The 20,943-nt window shown below is 34.0% G+C and overlaps 5 protein-coding genes across 9 annotated transcripts; 4 read left to right on the forward strand and 1 right to left on the reverse strand.

The window, feature by feature from the left end:
• Positions 1-1,726: 1,726 nt before the first annotated feature.
• On the reverse strand, positions 1,727-2,598 carry LOC146957272 (uncharacterized). The gene is made up of 2 exons (XM_085735470.1): positions 2,325-2,598; positions 1,727-2,221 (listed from the first exon to the last, which is right to left on the reverse strand). The coding sequence occupies exons 1-2, from the start codon at positions 2,472-2,474 to the stop codon at positions 1,925-1,927; spliced, it is 447 nt and encodes a 148-aa protein (XP_085591596.1). The 5' UTR covers positions 2,475-2,598; the 3' UTR covers positions 1,727-1,924.
• A 4,515-nt stretch (positions 2,599-7,113) lies between these two features.
• LOC146957273 (uncharacterized) lies at positions 7,114-8,444 on the forward strand. Its single transcript, XM_085735428.1, has one exon. The coding sequence runs from the start codon at positions 7,142-7,144 to the stop codon at positions 8,375-8,377; it is 1,236 nt and encodes a 411-aa protein (XP_085591554.1). The 5' UTR covers positions 7,114-7,141; the 3' UTR covers positions 8,378-8,444.
• Positions 8,445-11,293: 2,849 nt separating this feature from the next.
• LOC146957274 (Dormancy/auxin associated family protein) lies at positions 11,294-13,302 on the forward strand. Of its 5 annotated transcripts, none has more exons than XM_085735462.1 (3): positions 11,294-11,447; positions 11,706-11,974; positions 12,875-13,302. In XM_085735462.1, the coding sequence occupies exons 1-2, from the start codon at positions 11,333-11,335 to the stop codon at positions 11,939-11,941; spliced, it is 351 nt and encodes a 116-aa protein (XP_085591588.1). In that variant the 5' UTR covers positions 11,294-11,332; the 3' UTR covers positions 11,942-11,974; positions 12,875-13,302. The 5 variants fall into 5 exon arrangements, with proteins under 5 accessions (XP_085591588.1, XP_085591562.1, XP_085591571.1 ...); XM_085735436.1 differs by having other exon boundaries at positions 11,706-11,875; XM_085735445.1 differs by having other exon boundaries at positions 11,706-11,870.
• A 2,095-nt stretch (positions 13,303-15,397) lies between these two features.
• Positions 15,398-15,730, forward strand: LOC146957275 (uncharacterized). The gene has a single exon (XM_085750164.1). The coding sequence runs from the start codon at positions 15,398-15,400 to the stop codon at positions 15,728-15,730; it is 333 nt and encodes a 110-aa protein (XP_085606290.1).
• Positions 15,731-17,368: 1,638 nt separating this feature from the next.
• Positions 17,369-20,397, forward strand: LOC146957276 (folate receptor family protein). Its single transcript, XM_085735475.1, has 4 exons — positions 17,369-17,534; positions 18,529-18,878; positions 19,236-19,570; positions 20,147-20,397. Exons 1-4 carry the CDS (start codon positions 17,426-17,428, stop codon positions 20,271-20,273), a joined length of 921 nt encoding a protein of 306 aa, XP_085591601.1. The 5' UTR covers positions 17,369-17,425; the 3' UTR covers positions 20,274-20,397.
• Positions 20,398-20,943: the final 546 nt, after the last annotated feature.

The raw sequence follows: 20,943 nt of genomic DNA on the forward strand, positions 1-20,943 counted from the left end.
AAAGCATTTAAATTTATCTAACTAGATAGCCGACCCGTGCGCCGCACGGGTCTTATGAGCTAAGAAACATCCGCTAACAATTAAAATGCAGTAATTAAAATAAATAAATTAACACAACATTATATAATATTGTACTGGTCACTAAAATATAACTAATAGTCGGTGTAGTCAAATAATCACGTACATAAGATTATTTACATTAAACATTACGGAATACTTCGTCATAGACGACATTGGATGTAAAATCAGAATCTTCACCATCTTCATCCGTGACCGGTATCTTCAAACCTTCTCTTAAAGTTTGTTGGTGTAATGTCAGTACACCAAGGGACGTTATTAATTGTGGTTACGATATCAAGCTGTCAAAATTTGAAAATGCAAAGAATAGCAACTTGAAAGGCAAAGAAGAAATCAATAAAACAAAATAGTTTGCACTATCATCAAAAAAAAAAAAAAATTGGAAGCTCTCATATCCTCCACACATTTGATCTTCGCATTTTGCTAAAACAATGCAACATATTATAGATAAAATTGGAACATGCACCTACAGGGATAATGATACAATCATGTAACATTATAAATCTTATCCAGTCTACTTCATAGATTGGTCACAACAATACATTGTGAGGTATGAACTTATATTTGATAAAACCAATTCATGATAGACCAGATGATTAAAAACCTAGTAAAATATCATGCCACAACAACAATATATGATGACCAAACTCATGAATATTGACAAAAGGATCCCATCTCTTTTTCATAGACCATGTTTTAGATACACATACACACTATAGTTCTTAATTAATTTGAGTGCTTAACTAAACTTTTTCTTTTTTGATTTTTTTTTGTTACGACAATTTGTTTATGGCATTGGCCTCACTGGTCCAATTTGGTAAGAATATCCACATGCTGCATTTACTGCATTCTTTGCGTTTCTTTCTACATTTTGGTTACATCTTTTTTTTTTTTAAGGAAGTTACATCTTTTTTTTAGTAAGTGTTTTCTCTGCTTTCTGTTCAATATATATGAAGTGGGTTTTAATATTGATATTGTTGTCTATTATCTTTTTTGTGTGGCTGAAAATAGTTATTGATTTCACTCTCTTTTTTCCCATATTCAAAATTTTATATTTTTTCTTCTTATCTCTTGCTTTCAATTTTAATACGTATTTTGAGGTGAGTATTTCAATGAGAATGGTATACTTGCTTAATACTTCATCAGTTGTTGATTACTATAGTCTTTCGAAATTTATATATACATAAATGAATAAATTTTAAGGTTTGCATACAATTTTGGATGATGATTTTGAATTTTTTTTATCATGTTTGGCTCTTGCGCATGCCTTTAGTTTTTCATATGTTTTAATAGTAATAGAAAATATTCATTTGTATCAACTGCATAGTGGTCGTGTGTATGGGCTGCTGCTATATCGATAGTACTTCGAATGTAGTGTTTAAAGAAGTATTTCGAAATTTGTGGACATGAGAAACTTCTATTAAATTTGTAGTCGAAATTAAGACATTAAAATTATAAGTTTGAATTGTGCTATTAATATTTTCTTTTTATCTACTACATTTACAACGCACGGGTGGAAAGTCTAGTTATTGTGAAATTCAAACTAAAAGGCCATTGGGAGGGAAAATTTTTTAGGGTTAAAGTGATTAGCAATTAATGCAACTAGACCAATGACCCGTGCTACCGCACGGGTCCAACCACGTAAAAGTTGATCGAAACAATAAAAATAATGTAATCATACATTGGCGATAGAAGTTTTATATCATACATAACAAAATGAAATGGTAGCAAACATAACAAAAAGGTTTGAACATTAACCATCAAGATAAATTACGAAAGACTTCGTGATAAACAACATTTGAGGTCGTATCAGTGCTCTCTCCATCTCCATTAACGATTAGTATTTTCAAACCTTGTCTAAAAGGTAGGATTTCATACCAGCAACCACATCCTCTTCCTGAGAGATCAAAATGTCTTTGAAGTCCATGAATTCAAACACGTTCCGAGGCAGGTTGCTAGCATTCACCTTAGTAAATCTCGAATTTCCCATCATGGTAAGCTTGTGCTTGTGTGGCAAGAGTTTGTAATTTCCCTCGTTGAATCCGACCCGGACATTCTCAAGCTTACATGTTCCTCCTTCTTCAACCATATTTTGCATCGTTGGCACCAAGAATTTACGAACCGTAGCATGGATTCGTCCTCGCTAAACAAAAATAACATGTCATTAACATAAATCAGAATAAACCTAATAACAGTGACAACCTAAATTATTGTATATGGTAAGACATTAGATTCATATAAAATACCTTCTCATCAACCAATATCATGTTCATGAAGATGATGTCACCTGGATTCTCCTTATCACGGATGAGCCAGATATGGGCCACACGCACAAGCAACTTCAAATCCTTCTTCCCACCTTTGATGGCTGAAATGGGGGTGAAAATGTTGGTCATCTTAAAGAGAAAAACAAATATTTTTGCTTACAAAACAGAATAGATTTAATCTCACAACTAAGTGGTATTTAAACAGGTAATTGGCAAGCTCAAGTTGAAAGTTTTAAATGTCGATTATACTGGTACTAATTATTATTCATTGCAGCCATAAAATGCAATTGCTGCGAATTGATTTGTTATGCTCTCATACCTGAATTTTCGAGTAGCAATTACTGTATTTTTAATAGTAAAGGAACTACATATTGGCATATTCACTCGCGTGTATACATAGGAAATTTATACATAGAAAATTTTTCTATTAAAAGTAACTCTTATTAAATGCAATTACTACATATTTATTGGCGTCATAAAAGCAATTAGTGCAAATTAAATGTATTCTTCTAAGAAAGTCATGAATGCATTCAATACGCACTAATTGGCTGAGCAATTAGTGCATACTGCATAAAAGAGTTTACGAAAGTTTACGGAATCCGTTTAAATAGTAAAAAAGTTTACGGAATATCATATCATACCTAACCAAATTATAGACAGCATAGAAAAAGTTTACTAATTCTATATGACAGCATAGAAAAAGTTTACGGAATCCTTTTAAATAGAAAAATGGACTATCTTATATATATTGCAGGTATTATTACCTAACCAAATTATAGACAACATAGAAAAAGTTTACTAATTCTATATGACAGCATAGAAAAAGTTTACAGAATCCTTTTAAATAGAAAAATGGACTATCTTATATATATTGCAGGTATTATTCGCTAAATGAATACATACGATTTGATTGACATTAACTACGATTTTATTTACGAAATGAATACATACGATATGATTCCCTAAATAGAAAAGTTTACTAATCGTTGGGAGTTATGGTGATTTGATTGACATTAACTACGATTTTAATGGACATTATGACGCATCTCTATGAGATAGGAAATGAGTAGTTTGAAACATAGCTTTTGAATCAACGGCTGAGATTAGATTAGCAATGAATTCACATCAACGGCTGAGATCATATAAATGCTTAGGAGGAAAAATAGGAAGTGATTAGGGCAAACATGATAGCTTGACAACTAAATTATTTGAAAATAAAATACTCCAGTCAAGCGTTTATCAACTAAATTTTTTTACTGCTGCAAAGGTGATAATATTTGAAAATAAAAACTAAATTATTCTTTCTTTCAAAGAAAAACTTAAACTATCACTAATAAAATACTCCAGTCAAGCGTTTATCAACGCTTGGATACGATAACATATTTTTTGATACGTGTTAATTTTTGAAATAAGTACGTAGTTAATTGCTTTTAATAGGTAGTAATTGGTAGAGTGGTTAGTGCATAATGCATAAAAGCAATTAAAAGTAATTCCTATACGAAAATATGCGACTTAAAAGTAATTCCTGTGAAGAACGAACATTTAATTTTAGTGGTAAAATTCGAGGGAAATTTCACCTTGAAACGCATATCTTCCTATCACTCTATATCGGATAGCACAGTATAGTGTAAAAAATGCATGCGTGAAACATTGAAATGTCAGTAGAATAATGTGATATGAATTAGTGTATGCTTGAAACAATATAGTGTAAAAATGTATGCGTGAAACATTTTCAATTGCCACTTTCTAAGGGATGTTTATGTTATTTCTGATTAGCAATTAGTGTAGGGGTATTAGCAATTATTGTAGGGGATTGTTGACCGACTCGATTAGGCTTTAACACGTATTCAATTGCATTAACGAAGTGAGAGAACTTTTTTCAAGTTTGAATAAACGGATGTGATCAAGTGCTTGAACGGTTGAGATTACTCGAGCAATTAGTACATGTTTAGGAGGGAAAAAAGCTAGGGAATTAGGGCAAAGTAGGGAGGATTAGGGCAAACATGATAGCCAAGCAAGTCTAGCTTTTATAATAAAGGATATCGGATAGCACAGTATAGTGTAAAAAATGCATGCGTGAAACATTGAAATGTCAGTAGAATAATGTGATAGGAATTAGTGTATGCGTGAAACAGTATAGTGTAAAAATGTATGCGTGAAACATTTTCAATTGCCACTTTCTAAGGGATGTTTATGTTATTTCTGATTAGCAATTAGTGTAGGGGTATTAGCAATTATTGTAGGGGATTGTTGACCGATTTGATTAGGCTTTAACACGTATTCAATTGCATTAACGAAGTGAGAGAACTTTTTTCAAGTTTGAATAAACGGATGTGATCAAGTGCTTGAACGGTTGAGATTACTCGAGCAATTAGTACATGTTTAGGAGGGAAAAAAGCTAGGGAATTAGGGCAAAGTAGGGAGGATTAGGGCAAACATGATAGCCAAGCAAGTCTAGCTTTTATAATAAAGGATAGAATTAGAGGGAAAAAATTAGGTTAAATGATGGCAAGACCTAATAAGCTTTAAGAGTAAGTGATTACATAAAGATTCATTTCATTGCCACTAAATAATTTTGGCTAGGTTGTATACAGATTTGCGACATACAGAATTCAATCAAATAATTAAATTGCTCAATTGGATTATAACATAAAACAAAATTCATTCCATTGGATCATAAGACCTCTTATCAGTTTATGCTGCCTATTAATAGAAGTTACAATTACGACTTCTTTTTAGCGACACAGTATCATTGGTTTTAGACATCCAAACATATAAACAACTTCTAATACTAATGTTAAATAACATTGCAGGAAATTGTCCCAGTACTTGATTGTCCACACTCATAACCAATATTTGCCATGGATAATAACATTCAAAACTCTTACATTGATATATGTCCACCTTGTTCTTTTATTATAGGTTCCACAAAACAATAAAGTGAACAAACCATAAAAAAAATTTACTTAGAAAATACGTGACCTGTTAGAGGTTGGTTCTTTGATTAGTTACAATTAGGTCGATTCCTGCCATTCAACAAAGTTTCAAGCAATACCAAGTCTATTCCCTTAAGATGTGCTTAATAATACACATATCAATGTTTCACCCACAATTAAATATTATCTATATAAAATATGATAATTACTTGTTTTATCTTTCAAGAATTCATGTTTACGATAAGTGCAAAAACCAATTAATTCACTTCTTTTACTAATGAAAGAAAACGATATGCAGGTTATATATTAAAGCAAACGGCGCACCATGATTAAAGCGAAACAAACACTTAATTTCATAAGGGATTTTAGCAATAACAGATGGGTGCCATAACTCATAAAAGTTTGGATGAAAAAAAAAAAAAAGGCAGGATCTTAGGTCAACATACAAAGATAACAGTGACGGCAGCAGCTTTCTTGAACACCAAAACCTGCTTTGTTCCTTACCTCCACCGAGCAGTGAGAGTTGACTGTGATGGCAACAACAACTGAAACGACAAAGATAGTGACGGTGACAACATCGACGGCGATGGTCGACAACAGTAACTACGACGTGGGGAGAAACCGATGATAGTTATACAGTTGCGGTTGACAGCAAGGTCTCGATGTTGGGTCAGCCATGGCAGGGATTTAAAACACAACCAGAAGTATCGAATGGAACCCTTTGAAAAAACTCAACATTACGGGCAGCCATTGTACAGTTTGAGAATATGGGAGAAATGTTAAAAAAGACGAGCAAGATGACTAATGATAGAATCTTGCATCTATATTTATACAGGAGGAATAGGTTTGATGAATGAGTTAATCTGCGTGGGAAATTGAGGAGCAACTTTTGTGGTTTTCTAAATTGAAGTCGAATGGCCCTTATTTAATTTTCTTCGGTTATATCAAGCAAGGGAAACTTTGGAAAAAAAAAATGCATGGAAAACAGAAGGATTATAAACAGCACGGTATACAAAAATTATTGGAAAGATACCAACGAAATTCAAAAGGGGAACAAAAGGGAGGGAAATTTCTTAGGTTTTAGTTAAGCTAGTAATTAAAGCAAGATTATTAGAGGGAAAAATTAGGTTTAGTGATAAGCTACACCTAATAAGCTTTAAGAATAAGTGATAAAATGAAACTTAAATCAAGAGATATAAGGTTAACTTGATGACCAAAGTTAGAGAGTTAAGGAATGCAGTGATGATAAGGGTGGTTTTGAGTTCGATTCTCACATGAACAAGTATTTATGTAAACTTATTTATTTTTAATGCCTAAAATACCATTGCTTTATACTACTAAAAAAGATCTTACTTCAGTAACTTGGATCTTGGACTGGTGCTCGTTCGTAGGAACACATCATGGACATTTGGACGGTTGTCCTGCGGTAGCTTTCCCCAAATCTCTCGTGTTATAGACCATATGCAATGGGGTTGTTGAATCCCACATTCAACATGTTTAACCATTGGAGACCCCTTATTGAACATGACATGGAGGAAAGAGATGGTGAATTAATTCAACAAGTTGAAATGCTGTCCGACAGGGAAGGTGAGGTACAGGAAACGCGGAAAGAGAAAGAGGAAGTGATAAAAACAATGACACGTGGCTTGCTACGATTGACTGCTTGGATTTTTATCTTCTTAATAATTTGGACTCAATTATTTCATTGCAAATATTTTTTTTTTTTACCAAAATTCGTGATTTTTTTCTCTATAAATAGAGACTTGGATCATTTCATTTGGACACAAAAAAAATCAAGTTTTTCACTCTCTTAATCTCATTTTAATCTTTCTTTTAAAGTTTTAGTCTTTGATTAGTGAAATGGATCCCAATAACAATCAATTCAACACCCAAAATTCTTCTGATTACCCATTTAGCTACCAAAATCCCAACAATTATCAACACCCAAATCAATTTCTCAACCAACATCCTCAAAACCCAAATCAATTTCCCAACCAATATCCTCAAAACCCAAATCAATTTCTCAACCAAAATCCTCAAAACATGCCTAATTTTGGTTTTGCCTCAAATTTCAATCACCCATCCTTTGTTCCAAACAACTTTCATCCATATTCTAGATCTATGATGGGATATCCATCTCAAACACCCCCATTTAATGGTTATATGCCGATGATGAATGAAAATTTTCAGAGTCTTGGTGAATATCCTGAATTTTCATCACAAATAAATCGTGGTGGAATGACAAGAGACAATGAATTCACTCCAGAGGATACAACTCCTAAGAGCAAGAAAAACCCCCAACCATCATGGAACACTGAACAAAATTTGGTGTTAATTACTGGGTGGATAAAATATGGAACATCCAGTGTTGTCGGGAGAAACCAGACAAGTGAAGCATATTGGGGTAAAATTACTGAGTACTGTAATGACCATTGCTCATTCGATTCTCCACGCGATGTCATTGCATGCCGAAACCGTTTTAATTATATGAGCAAATTAATAAATAAATGGGTTGGTGCTTATGATACCGCTAAGCGTCAGCAAGCAAGCGGTTGGTCGGAAGATGATGTTTTGGCAAAAGCCCAGGAAATATATGCATGTGGGAAGAATGGTAAATTTACTTTAAAGGAAGAATGGCGCGCTCTCCGTGATCAACCACGTTATGGCAGTCAAGTAGGAGGCAGTCAAGTGGGAGGAAATGTTGGCTCAGGTAGTAGTGGATCTAAGAGATCTCACGAGGACTCTGTAGGATCTAGTGCTCGTCCAATGGGAAGGGAGGCAGCTAAAAAAAAAGGAAAAAAGAAAAGCAAGGACGCTGGCTTGGAGGAGGTGGAAAAGGAGTGGGTTCAATTCAAAGAAATGAAGGTGCAAGAGATGGAACACTTTAAAGAGTACACCGAAAAAATGGAAAAGTACACCGCAGTGCAACAAGAGAAAAACAGATTGAAGAAAATGGACATGTACATACAGTTAAGTTCCCAAGAGCATCTCGATGACAGGAAAAAAATATGTTGGAAAACTTGGAGCGTGAGCTGTTTGGAAATTAATTTCACTAATATTTGTTTGTATTCGGTCAAAATTGTCAGTGTTGTCTAGTCCCCAGTGTTTACTTTAATAATTGTCAGTGTTGTCTAGTCCCCAGTGTTTACTTTAATAATTGTTAGTGTTGTCTAGTCCTCAGTGATAGTCCCTAGTGTTGTCTAGTCCCCCGTGACTTATTTCACAAACTATTTGTTTTAATAATTATGCATACTATTTGCCCCGTGACTTATTTCACAAACTTTAATTTCACATACTATTCTATGGTCTTCCTCACTGTGCCCATTACTAACTGTCCACCACACACTATTTGCCCATTAATAATTATACGTGACTTTAATTATACGTGACTTTAATTGTTAGTGTTGTCTAGTCCCCCGTGACTTATTTGCTTTAATAATTCACATACTATTTGCCATTAATAATTATCTCCATTATCTCCACCATCTCCACTATTTGTCAGTGTTGCTTTAAATAAACCATCACTGACTTTAACTATTATCTCCACTATCTCCACTATTTGTCAGTGTTGCTTCACCATCCGTGACTTTAATAATTATACCATCCGTGACTTTAATAATTATATCATCCGTGACTTTAAGCTCGATTTAAAATCATCCGTGAACCAGCTCGCTTGTGGGACATAGCCAATTTGGGTATCATCATGAGGTCATGCATCATATTACATAATATGATTGTTGAAGATGAACGAGATACATATGCTCAACGTTGGACCGATTTTGAGCAATCTGAGGGAAGTGGATCTAGTACACCACAACCATACTCGACCGAGGTGTTACCCACCTTTGCAAATCATGTGCGTGCTAGATCCGAGTTGCGTGATCCAAATGTTCATCACGAATTGCAAGCAGATCTCGTGAAGCACATATGGACAAAGTTTGGAATGTTTCGTGAATGAAGATGATTTGTATCGGACTAAATAAATTAGTTGTGTGTTGTGTGCTTAATTGTTGTCTTGCATTTTAAGCTATTTGTGTGCCGCGTGCTTAGTTTGTTGTATTGCATTTTAAGTTAAGAAAAAAAATTATTTAAATAAATATTGTTTTTTTAAAAAATTAATTGTATTATTTTAATTTAATTATAATCGATAATTATAATTTTATGTAATTATAAAAACAAAAATTAAATAAGAATAAGAAATAAAAAGTGGTGGGGTAGGGTGTTGAATGAAAACCATTGGAGTGGTAAAAATTGAATGAGTGTTGAATTAAGAGAGAAAATGATGTGGAGTGTTGGGAATTGAAAAAATGGGTGTTGAAGGTTATTGAATTTTTTTCTTCCCATTGTACCATAGAAAATTATGGGTTTCTATGGTAATCATAGAATCTATAGGTTCATGTACCCAAAATCCTCACATATAAAATTAATTCTATCAGATTCACGGATCCCATAATAAATCCATATAATTTAGAGTAATTTACATTGATATAATTTCATATTTAGAATTTAGCTTTTTATGACAGATGAGTTGTTGAACTTAGAACTATAAAACTTCAAAACAAGATAAAATACTCAATCTAGTAAAAAATACAATTAATGTTCACATGAACTAACATAATAGATAACAAAACATTATACATCCACATGCTATAGTTCATATTTGGGTTCATGGTAAGATTAACGTAACTAAATTGAGTCACCGCAATTTTAACAAAAAGTTACACTTTAGCTTCAATAAAAAATCAAGGTGTCATTGTACTTTTTGTTAAATTCTCACCGTTTTGAACATACATTTAATTTGTTTGAATGCATAACCGATCTAATCCAATTGATATAAATCTGATCCCATTAATATTTTTGAATGCATAACCGATCTAATCCAATTGATAAAATTCTGATCCAATTTAAATGCATATGATCGATTTTTTATTTTTTTTTGAAATAAAATGCATGATCAATATTAGATTAAGTTTTACTTGATCACATTGAAGCAATGTAGAAATTATTGTACGTCATTACATTATAACGCTCACAAATTCACCGTGCTAACAAACATGTAGGCATGGCAATGGGGCGGGGTGGGGACGGGTTTTACTTTCCCGTCCCCATACCCGATTCTCATATACTTACCCGTTACCCTACCCATATCCAATGGGGATGAGAAATTGAATCTCATCCCCGTCCCCGATGGATTCGGGTATCCCCGCCCCATCCCCATACCGGCATTGAATAACTTTTTTTATTAAAGAATAGAAGTTTTTTGGCATCCTCAAGAGCAATGTTGTAATACATTATCCAACAATGCGCTCACTTTAACATTTGTTAGACAGAATGATTTAGTTGATCTTTAAATATCAATGGTAGTTTTTATTAACATGACAATTATCAAACAAAATAACATGACATATCAACATAAAGTAATTTTTTACATTTGGGACGGGTTTGGGTATAGGTTCGGGGTGGGTACCTATATACTCGTTACCCATCTCATACCCGTGTTTTGAAATCGGGGAAAACCCAAATCCATACCCAAACCCAGTCAAAACGAAGAAAACCCGTCAAATTGGGTTTGGTTCGGGCAGGTAACCGCATATATGGGTTTTGTTGCCATGCCTTCAAACATGTGGTGAGTCAACCTTAACACTTGCATAGTTGAATAAAGCAAAAGACAAAGTAGTACCTTGGTTCAAAGTAATGCCATTTTATGTAAGGATGGCCTTATCTTCCCAATTTGGATCAACAGTCATGGGTATTTTTGGAACTTAACCCTCCAAGAAAAAGAAATATCACGTGATAGTCCATTCTCTCACACACGTGTCACATGACTATCCCATACTCATCCCCAAATTCTTGGGACCCATGTGTATGCCAAACCTTATCTCTAGGAGAGTCCAGATCCTTCCTCCACATAGTAACCACTTTGATCTCAATCAACGGTCCAGATATAGTTTTGAAACCCATGACGTGCTGAATCTTTTTGTTAAATATCTATCTAAATTCTCTCATACTGCTATATGCTATGTGTCTGCTCTTCTTCCCATATTGTCTGTCATGAGCATTCTTGATCACTTGTGGGATGATACCGTCGCCGGACCTAGGCCGGAGAATGGTCTCGGCAAGCTCCGGAAACACCCTACCTTCCCAACTCGTTCCATCTCCGATAAGGGTACGCATCAAAATCTTCACCATTGATGCTAGACTTAACCAATGTAAAAATAATTTAAGAAAATATTAGAGCTATTTCAATAACAAGAAATATTATACATCTATATATATAACATAATTCATCAACCTTAAGCTGAATATATATGCATGTATATAATCTTATCTTATATATTTGTACGTTGCAACTTGCAAAGGTATTTTTTAGATGAAAAATTAGTCTAAATTTGATTATGCACTTGTGATTTGATGTTATGATCAGAATCAGGTGAGGGTGGAAACGTGAGATCCTACAGTGGGGATTCACCGGAGGATGCAATGAAAGTGACACGTAGTATCATGATAATGAAACCAGCTGGGTATCAGAGTAATGGATCAGCACCTGCTTCTCCCGCCGGTTCTACTCCTCCGGTGTCTCCGTTTTCCGGTAAGGTACTTTCAATAATAAAATGTCTAATTAGACCTTGGCTTTCCGGGATCTGTGTGTGGAGTGCTTGAGTGAGGGAGAGAAGCTCAACTTTGTATAGAGGGGTAATTCTGTCCTTTGGGCTTCATATTTTTTCTTCTTTATAAATATCTTTTTCCAAATATATGGTGATAAATTTCCATGATCTAGAGTTTTGTCGTATAGTGTAGTTAATTAATTTATTTTAAGTAAATTTAAGATTACTTTATCATGATGGAAAACTACCGATACCAAACTTTGATTTTCTCATTCTCATAGGTATAAAAGAATTCCAGAATTCTCCTTGTACTTGTTTTTAAAACGTGGCACTTATAAAGTCTAAAATGATAAAATAAGTAGGTTAAATGAGCGTGAAAATAAAACACTTCACATGGGTGGGGGACCATATGAAAATAGTAATACAACAGTTCTTTTCATTAATTTTTTCATTACATACGGTGATAACAAACCGTATGTATTCCTAAAAAAAAAAAAAAATCGTATGTAATGTGGAAACCAATTTAGACCCATAATTAAAGTCATCGCAACACGCACACATTAATATGGTGCTTTTGGTTTATTATAATCATCTCCTCATGATAACGAACTACTATACATTTTATTTACTAAACTTTTTCTGATTTGTATATTTTTTTATGATCAAAATTGTACTATTGAATGCGTGAGTATTAAGGAGCTTATGCTGATAAATGATAACGATATTTTCTAATACATTATTAAGAGTAATGATATTTTGACATCCATTTGATGACAATTTTGTTGACAACCTTGTTTTTCTCACTTCTTATTGGTCAAAAACAATGGAGAGAGAAAAATGAAGAGAGATGATAATAACATCATGTGAGTATGAGAGAGAAAGTTGTCCAAAAGTTGTCAAAAATTGGTTGTCAAAATATCATTTCTTCATTATTAAACATGGCAATGTGCAATTTGCTTAATGTGTTGTATGTGTATGATATATGTAGGAGCTAGAGAGCCCTTTCGTTTTCGAAGAAGGTCAACATCAGATGCGTACGAGAAGGAGAAGACAGGCCCAAACAGACCAAGCCCTTCTTCTCCTTTCGATGTGTGAAAAATGAGTTTGCATGCGTGAATCACCTCAAGGCTCAATGCATGGATCAGTACTGATAAATGAACATAGTGTTTGTTTTCCTTTGGCTCGTTATTTTTTTTTTGTGTGTGTGTTTCTGATGTATATATAGAGGTCGTGTTATATAGTTTATGCGAGTTAGCATGTTGTTTATTTAGTCTGCTCTAGAGATGTAATGCTTCGTCAGTTTAAGTAGTAAGGGGATGGAGCTGTATCTAATCTAACTACTTAATTATATAGTTTGTATGTATATATGCTTATGAAAAGCCTTGCTCATGTGAAATAATGGTTGGTTAAGTGCAACTGGTTTTTTTTTTTTAATAATAGAGGAAAGAAATGGAACGGATTGAGAAATTACTCGCAAGGAGTGGATCCAATATTATTATATTTCAAAAGGTAAAATCGGGTTTCACACAAATATTGACTTTGATTTATCTTCCGTGACTAATGTAAGGAAATGAGGAAATGAGACGACTCTTTCTTGAACTATATAATACAAATCTTTTCCCCTCCATATCAATCACGAGGTTTTCTCCATTCCTCCCGTATATCGTTGTAATGTCTTTAATACTAGGATTTGGAAAAGACTTTTCATGTCATTTCCAATTTAGGTTTGGATCCCTTCGTTGTTTTCTTTTCCTCCCGTACCTTTTTCTCAATATGAGAAAGATGGTACACTCGAATTGTATTATTTAAGTGCTTTTTACTTGCGGATGTCAAGACTTTTCGGATATGAATTGTCATTACTAACGATACTCAATATCCTTAGTAATGGCGAACACAAAAATACCCGATACCCAGAAGCAAAAGGTAAATTAACAAACTAAATTCTTAATCCTACAACCAAACAAAATCCTTCCACATATGATCAATGATCGAGAATAATGAAAGATCCATAGTCTTTAATTAAATCGGATAATACTTGGGTGACATTGTGGTTGGTGACATTGGCCAACCACAACACATGTACAAAGAAACAAAAAAATATTGTGAAAGACAAAGAAGAAAGACACTTGTAACATTGTGGTTGGCCAATGTCACAATGGCACCAACTACAATGTCACCCAAGTGCTACCCAATTAAATCTATCCAAAAAAAAATAGTTGTTAGTGTTCACTCATTTCAACTATACGTGGTCTTTGAAATGACAAATTCTACTACATGTTGATAATTCATTTGTAAGGCTGAAAGCATGGTAAAGTTAGTGTTGATTTTGGATTTCCAAACTGTTGTATTTGAATTTCCAAATTTTATTATCTACCGAAGTTGTTACTAGGTTGAGTCACGACCAGGTCGCTCTCTTTAAGACGTTTCGTGGCACTACCCAAAATTGTGCAAGGTAGACTATCAACCACGCCGCCTCCAGGATAAAACAAGCCCAGCTACAACTGTTCGATTAACTACTGCACTGTAGAAAATCGTTCGAGATTTACACCTTCAAATATGGTACTAAGACCACTCTTTAATACTGAAACCACTTTAATATGGTATTATTACCATTCTATATGGTGTTAAGACCACTTAAATATGGTGTTTCCACCATTCTAACCTTTAAGTTCTCCAAACTTTCAATATGGTACTACGACCACTCAAATATGGTGATACCACCATTTCTCCTCAAATAAAAAAATATTTAAATAATTTATATACTGTTAAGATCATTCATAATTCCGACGGGACATTATTATTACGAAAGAGACTATGATCTTAATAGTACTCTTTATTCCGAAGGGACTTAGATTATCGAAGGGACTATGAACATAAGACCACTCTTAATTCCGAAGGGACATTAAACCGAAAAGGGATTATGGTCTTAAGAACACTCTTAATTCCGAAGGGACAGAAAGGAGTAGAAGCAGAAGAAACTCGTTAACACAAGTCGGAGGGAGAAGAGAGAAACCGCGCAGGAAGCATCAACTGTGCGATTTGGTGTGTTTTTGAACTGAGTGGAGTCCTCTATTTATATAGAGATTCTGTAACTGTTTTAGCTCAAATTGCGACAAGAGTTACTCTTAATGGATAAAGTTAAAATGAAGTTTATCTATTAATCAGTTCAACAATACTTGTGGATAGGATCAAAAGAAACAAATCCACAAAAGTGGAGGAAACAAACTATTAGATTTGAATGAAGGAAATATGAGAAATTCAATTAAATTCTTATTCTTATCACAACCACCATAAGCTAAATTTTTGGTGGCCGGTTATGTAATTTGTATATTTGTGGCCAATATGTAACTAATATTATATATATTAAATGAAATGAATTATTTTTTTTGGTGGCTGGTTATGTCACACCAATTATTGCTTGCATTACTTACTTTGTCTCTAATTATTGCCATATTTATTTTATCTCATTTATCTCATATCTATTTTTCATTATATTTTTGTGAGGTGAAACATGTCTGAAGATGCACAAGATCCGGTTAAACTTGAAGTCCGTTATGTAGATGTGAAAAAGAGGGATTGGTTCACTGTAAACCCCACCGACAAGTTGGACGAGTTGAAGGCAAAGCTTGACGACTTCTTTGTCCATATTGGTTCAAATCATAGAACATGTGATGTGATAGTAAATGTGTCAGGCCTGGACTTGGGGGAGGATAAGGAAGAGGACTTCTGGAAGACCGTGTATTATCCACAACTTCTCAAAGATGATAGCGACGTTGATTTCATGTTTAGGGTAATGGTTGAGAATAATACTTTGTATCTTTTTGTCCGATCCGTTGAAGTGTAATCGTTATTTAAGTGTAATAGTGTAATGTTTGACCGTTTATGTGAGACTATGTAATTTTATAAATCTATGGACAAATTTGTGTAATTTGGATCGTTTACGTGTCATTAAGTGTGTTTAAATGATTACGGGTCATTACCGGCGAATTTGTGTAATTTGGACCGTTTGGATCGTTATGTGTGATTATGTGATTGTGAAAAAAACGATGTTTTGGTGTAATTTTGATGCACCAAGTCGTATTATCCAATAATATAGTTAAATTGGCGTAATTAGGTTCAATTACGAGCATATTAGGGTTTGGACCCAAACTGCATTCAATGCACATCAGTACAGCATTTAATGCTGTACTGATATATCAGTATTGCGTGAATTAACTCGCGCAAGTGTAATACTATGCGTGAGTTAACTCACGTAGTGCTTTATTTCATACATGCCTATGCGTGAGTTAACTCACGTAGTGCTTTATATCATAAATCACTATGCGTTAGTTAACATGCGCATAATTTTACACTTGCGCATCTTAAGTCACGCAACGTTACTTAACTAACGCATAGTATTACACTTGCGTTAGTTAACATGCGCAAGGGCAAAATTGGCATGACTGCAGGGTGCGAGCAAAACGTGCTGGATGGAGAGCAAAATTCTCATCTTTTTTGGTTACACACGAAGGCTCATCTCATCTCTGTTTCTCATCTTCATATATTTATTTTTTTTTTACCAAATCTTCCTATGTTATTTAATTTTTATTTTTTTGCTCTAAAAAAATTAAAATAATATTTTTTTAAAAATTTATCCGGAACTTCACCAAATGACAAGCTAGTCCCACACTCTACACCCAAAGTTAACAAAGTTGTAGTTGAAAACTACCCCTCGCAACCACCACAAACAATTGCAACCATAACTTTAAGTTTTTATTTTTATTTTTTACAATCATTTAAGTTCAATTTGACATGTATCAATTTTTAATTAAACTTATATAATACTAACGTTTAGGTGGGCTCCTTTGTCCGTTGTCAATTCGTTTTAAGTTTTTATTTTTATTTTTTACAATCATTTAAGTTCAATTTGACATGTATCAATTTTTAATTAAACTTATATAATACTAACGTTTAGGTGGGCTCCTTTGTCCGTTGTCAATTCGTTTTATTACGTCAATACATATAAATTACGAATAGTAATTTTTATAAAATCTTGATTTTGATTAAAATTGTAGGTATAAATATTTTGCACTTTCATATTGTGACAAATTTTCCTTGCTTTTTTCAATGACATCAACAATTTACTAAATATAATATAAATTCCAGATAAACTAAAATTTAGGTTTTCAATAAATTACATAAAATTAGAGGATTAAAATTATTTAAAATTTAAAAATGATAAAATAAAATAATTAAAATTTTGTGGGGTATGAAGATCAGGTGTTGATGAATCTTTAATTATTTTTAAGAGTGGACTTAGAGCTCGTACATGTTGCATTGGACGTCCCAAAACATACTCTCAAAAAAAAAAAAAAAAAACTAATTTTATTGTTGCTGGGTGAATGAGAGAATAAACAAAAATCAATACCCGGGTCAACAAAAGAAAAACAAAATTCAATTCTAAACATCCATAGAAATTTGCACCTAGTTTGGGTTGAGTCGTAACATAACATAACATATGGTTCTGGAAACTTGATGAAATCAAGGTCACACTCGTAGAATGGTGTTTTTTGGGATATGGAAGCACTCTCAGCTCGGAGCCAATAAAATGGAATACGCGTTCCTTCTTTTGCTCCTCCTCTTCCATATCTACCTTCCTCACTCTTACGGTTCATTACCTTTCTCTTTCTCTCTCTGTAATTGTATTTACATAGTTAGGAGTGTGATAGTGTTCATGATCCCGGAAATTTTTCAATTTTTTACAACCTATGCTGTTTTTTGATTTGGTTTCGGATCGGTATTATGTTGATCCGTTATATTACTCTAGTTAACTATGAAGGCCAATCTTAATCGAACCAATGGCTACATGGATATAGATTTTGTAAACAAAAAATGGGTTTTTGGAGGTTTTAACTTTTGTATAGGGGATAAGCTTGATCCAGATAACCGATATAGAACCTAACCCAATCCAAAGACTCATCTCATCCATGTCTCATTTGACCTGTAGAGCTTTGAGTCTGTTTAGGAAGAGATGGGTTTATGGCCTAATTAATTGACCTTGACCCAATAAAAGTTTAGGGATGTGTTTTGATCCGATACAACGGTCTCAAATTCTACCTTATGCATCCGTAATTGTTAGTTTTATGATGTCTGTGACGAGGCTTTTATAAACAAAATATTCAAGTTTTTTCCTTTACAAGGAAAATTATTCAAGATGAAATCCCCGGTAGTTTAGTTAATAATTTTGTAGCAGGCTACTATTGTAACTTATAATAGCCATGTTTGGATACATATTAATAATCCGCGGTAGTTTTAATAGTCTTTCGGTCTAACCTGTTTTCATCTTAGCTAATCCCGGTCTTAATATGACTAGTAGAGAACCAGGTTTATTCAGACCTAGAATATGCTTTAAAGAGGTGACCTGGTCTAAAATTTTTGGCCGGCTTTGGGAAAGGTGCGATCCATCCCTTATGATACCTTTTGTCTTTCATTTACCAATACAGTTAACCGGCAATGTGTATGCTGCAATTCAGCTTAGCTTGTTGGGATCCTAGTTTTCAAATTCTTCTCCTTTAATCTTAACTTATACCAAAATGGCCATGATAATCTTTAGGGCATGTAAATCTTCTTTTAAGCACGACTCTCAGTCTTTCCGGAATGCAGGTAAACCCAATGGAGTGTGTGTTTCTCAAGGTGGTCGCTTTCCTCCCTTCAAATCAGAGGGTAACCCTGCCAAAAGGGGTCCTAAAGATTTGACCCTTTGTCGGGTTTTTCGCAAAAAGACTTGTTGTGATGTAACACATACACATCCTGCACTGCTGTCTGTAAGGAAGCTTTCTTCTGGCGGGGAAGCTAGCCCAGAGTGTTTGCACTTATGGGAACTATTGGAATGTGCCATATGTGATCCACGTGTTGGTACTCAGCCCGGACCTCCACTAATTTGTGCATCTTTATGTGAGAGAATTTATGAGGCATGCTCGAATGCTTACTTCTCTATGGATGTGAAATCACAGGTATTTTGGTGATCGTCTTCAGGAATTTTTTTATATAATATATCATGGAAAGAAGTTTAGAGGTCTTTATATATGTGATGGTGAAGGAGCAAAAGCCTATCTGGGGTTTCCAGTAATTAGTCATTCAGTTTACATTTTTAAGCATTCGTAGGAGAAGTATTTGTGCCTTTATTTGATAGGACAGAATTGGTTTCTTGTTAATAATTTGTAGCAGAATGCTGTTCATGTTTTGATAACGCGCCATAAGTATTTCTGTTAAGTAGAAACATTCAGCATGTATATATTTATCTTTTGAGACAAGATGGAAATTTGTATTTATCTCCTTACATCCATATTTTGATTGTTTTAAAACACCAGGTTCTTGCACCCTGTGGAGTAAATGACTTTGTATGTGGTAGGGCTGCTGAATGGGTCTCCAATGGTACAGATCTTTGTCTTGCTGCAGGTTTTCGAGTGAAGTCATCTGATATCGTCCATATTGCCTCAGAAGAAACTTTTTGCTATGGTGATAAAGCAAGTCTAGGTTCAGTTGCTGATTCATGGAAGGCTTCACAGTTTGAGTCGACCAAGAAAGGGGAGAACTCGGTGATTTTTGACGATTTCCAGCAATGGACGAGGGATATGCCATTCAAAGAGAGAGTTTCTTGGGCTATAGGAGGGATGGTTCTAACAGCAGGATTAGTGTTTATAAGGTCAGAATGCAATCCTTTTTCCTTCCAATTATTAAATGGCTGGCTGTACATTTATGTATTTTTTTATTAGGTCAATCTTAGGCAATTAAATTTCAGTGTTGTCAATCGCAGTTGCAGAAAATAGTGGTCTGATCAAATTCCACTATGCGATAGTGCCATAACACCACTATTTGGCAATATTTTTTACTAAATAGTGTATCGCGCAATAATAGTAATTTGTTCAGAGTCCACTATGCTATAGCGCTATAGTGCCGCTATTTAACAACATTGGGCAGTTTTAGAAAGTCCATTTTTCCTTTTGACATGGTACAGATGGAATTTGTCATATATCTTGTTTTTTTTTTTTTAAAAGTCATATATCTTTTTTGTGTTTTACATAGTAATTCTTACATGAACATGTCTCTGTTGGACCCACTAATTAAAAACTTATGGAATATTATGTCTGTCATTTTTGATTTGATGTTTCCAATAGGCATTATGCAAGAATTACTGTTACATTCAGTGAGAAATGATATCTTTATCTTATTCTTGGAGTGGTACCTATTTTATATTTATATCTACATGATAATTATGCAGCAAAAGGAAAAGCAATAGCCAACGCCAGAAACTAGCAGCTATAAAGCGCACCGCAAGGAAGCTGGGAAGCAGGATGGCGGATCAACAGCCTTCAAATGCTCCAGAAATTAGGAAAAGAATTTCCTGATGAGAGCTCTTTGTATGTGTAACTGTTAACAATACATAATTAGATGTGGTAATTTATAGGTCAATCTCATGTTTCTTGTTTTAATTAATAATAATCTAAATGAAGTATATGGCTTTATTTTGTAGCCTTGCTTTCTCGGTTCTTTCCTTTCCATTTTTCATTTAGTTTTTTGATTGATATTTTCGCTTACAAAATGGTGTGTTTTTTCTTTCATTTCAATTCAAACCTTATTCCTGTTAAACTGAGCAATGAAACAATCTTTGGAACTGATAATAATAATACTAGTTTCCACTTTTGACCTCAAGACAGAGGAAATCATGTTGAATGAAATGCGTGGGAGGTGACTCTCTCATAGTTTCAGGAAATGATATTCCAATTCTAGGCTTCTAGCATATATATCAAGTGAGAAATATATTTTCATGTGACTTGGCCTTTGGATTAGAATGAAAAGGTTGAGATTCAATCGTCTCGTTAAAAATTTCATGTGCATCTTGTAGCTCTATTCCATCTCAAACAATATGCCAAATCAATTCATGAAACATTTGAAAAAAAAAAAAATTGAATTGCAAAGGTTGTAGTTGTTTTTTCATCTTCTTTCCAACCCACAATCGCGATCCAGTCTCATAATCGACATTGCCACTCCTATCATTTACCATGAAGCACGAGCAAA

This window comes from Medicago sativa, chromosome 1, assembly GCF_051527215.1.
Source record: "Medicago sativa cultivar Bolivia chromosome 1, Bolivia_mono, whole genome shotgun sequence".
In the NCBI taxonomy this organism is placed as follows: domain Eukaryota; kingdom Viridiplantae; phylum Streptophyta; class Magnoliopsida; order Fabales; family Fabaceae; genus Medicago; species Medicago sativa.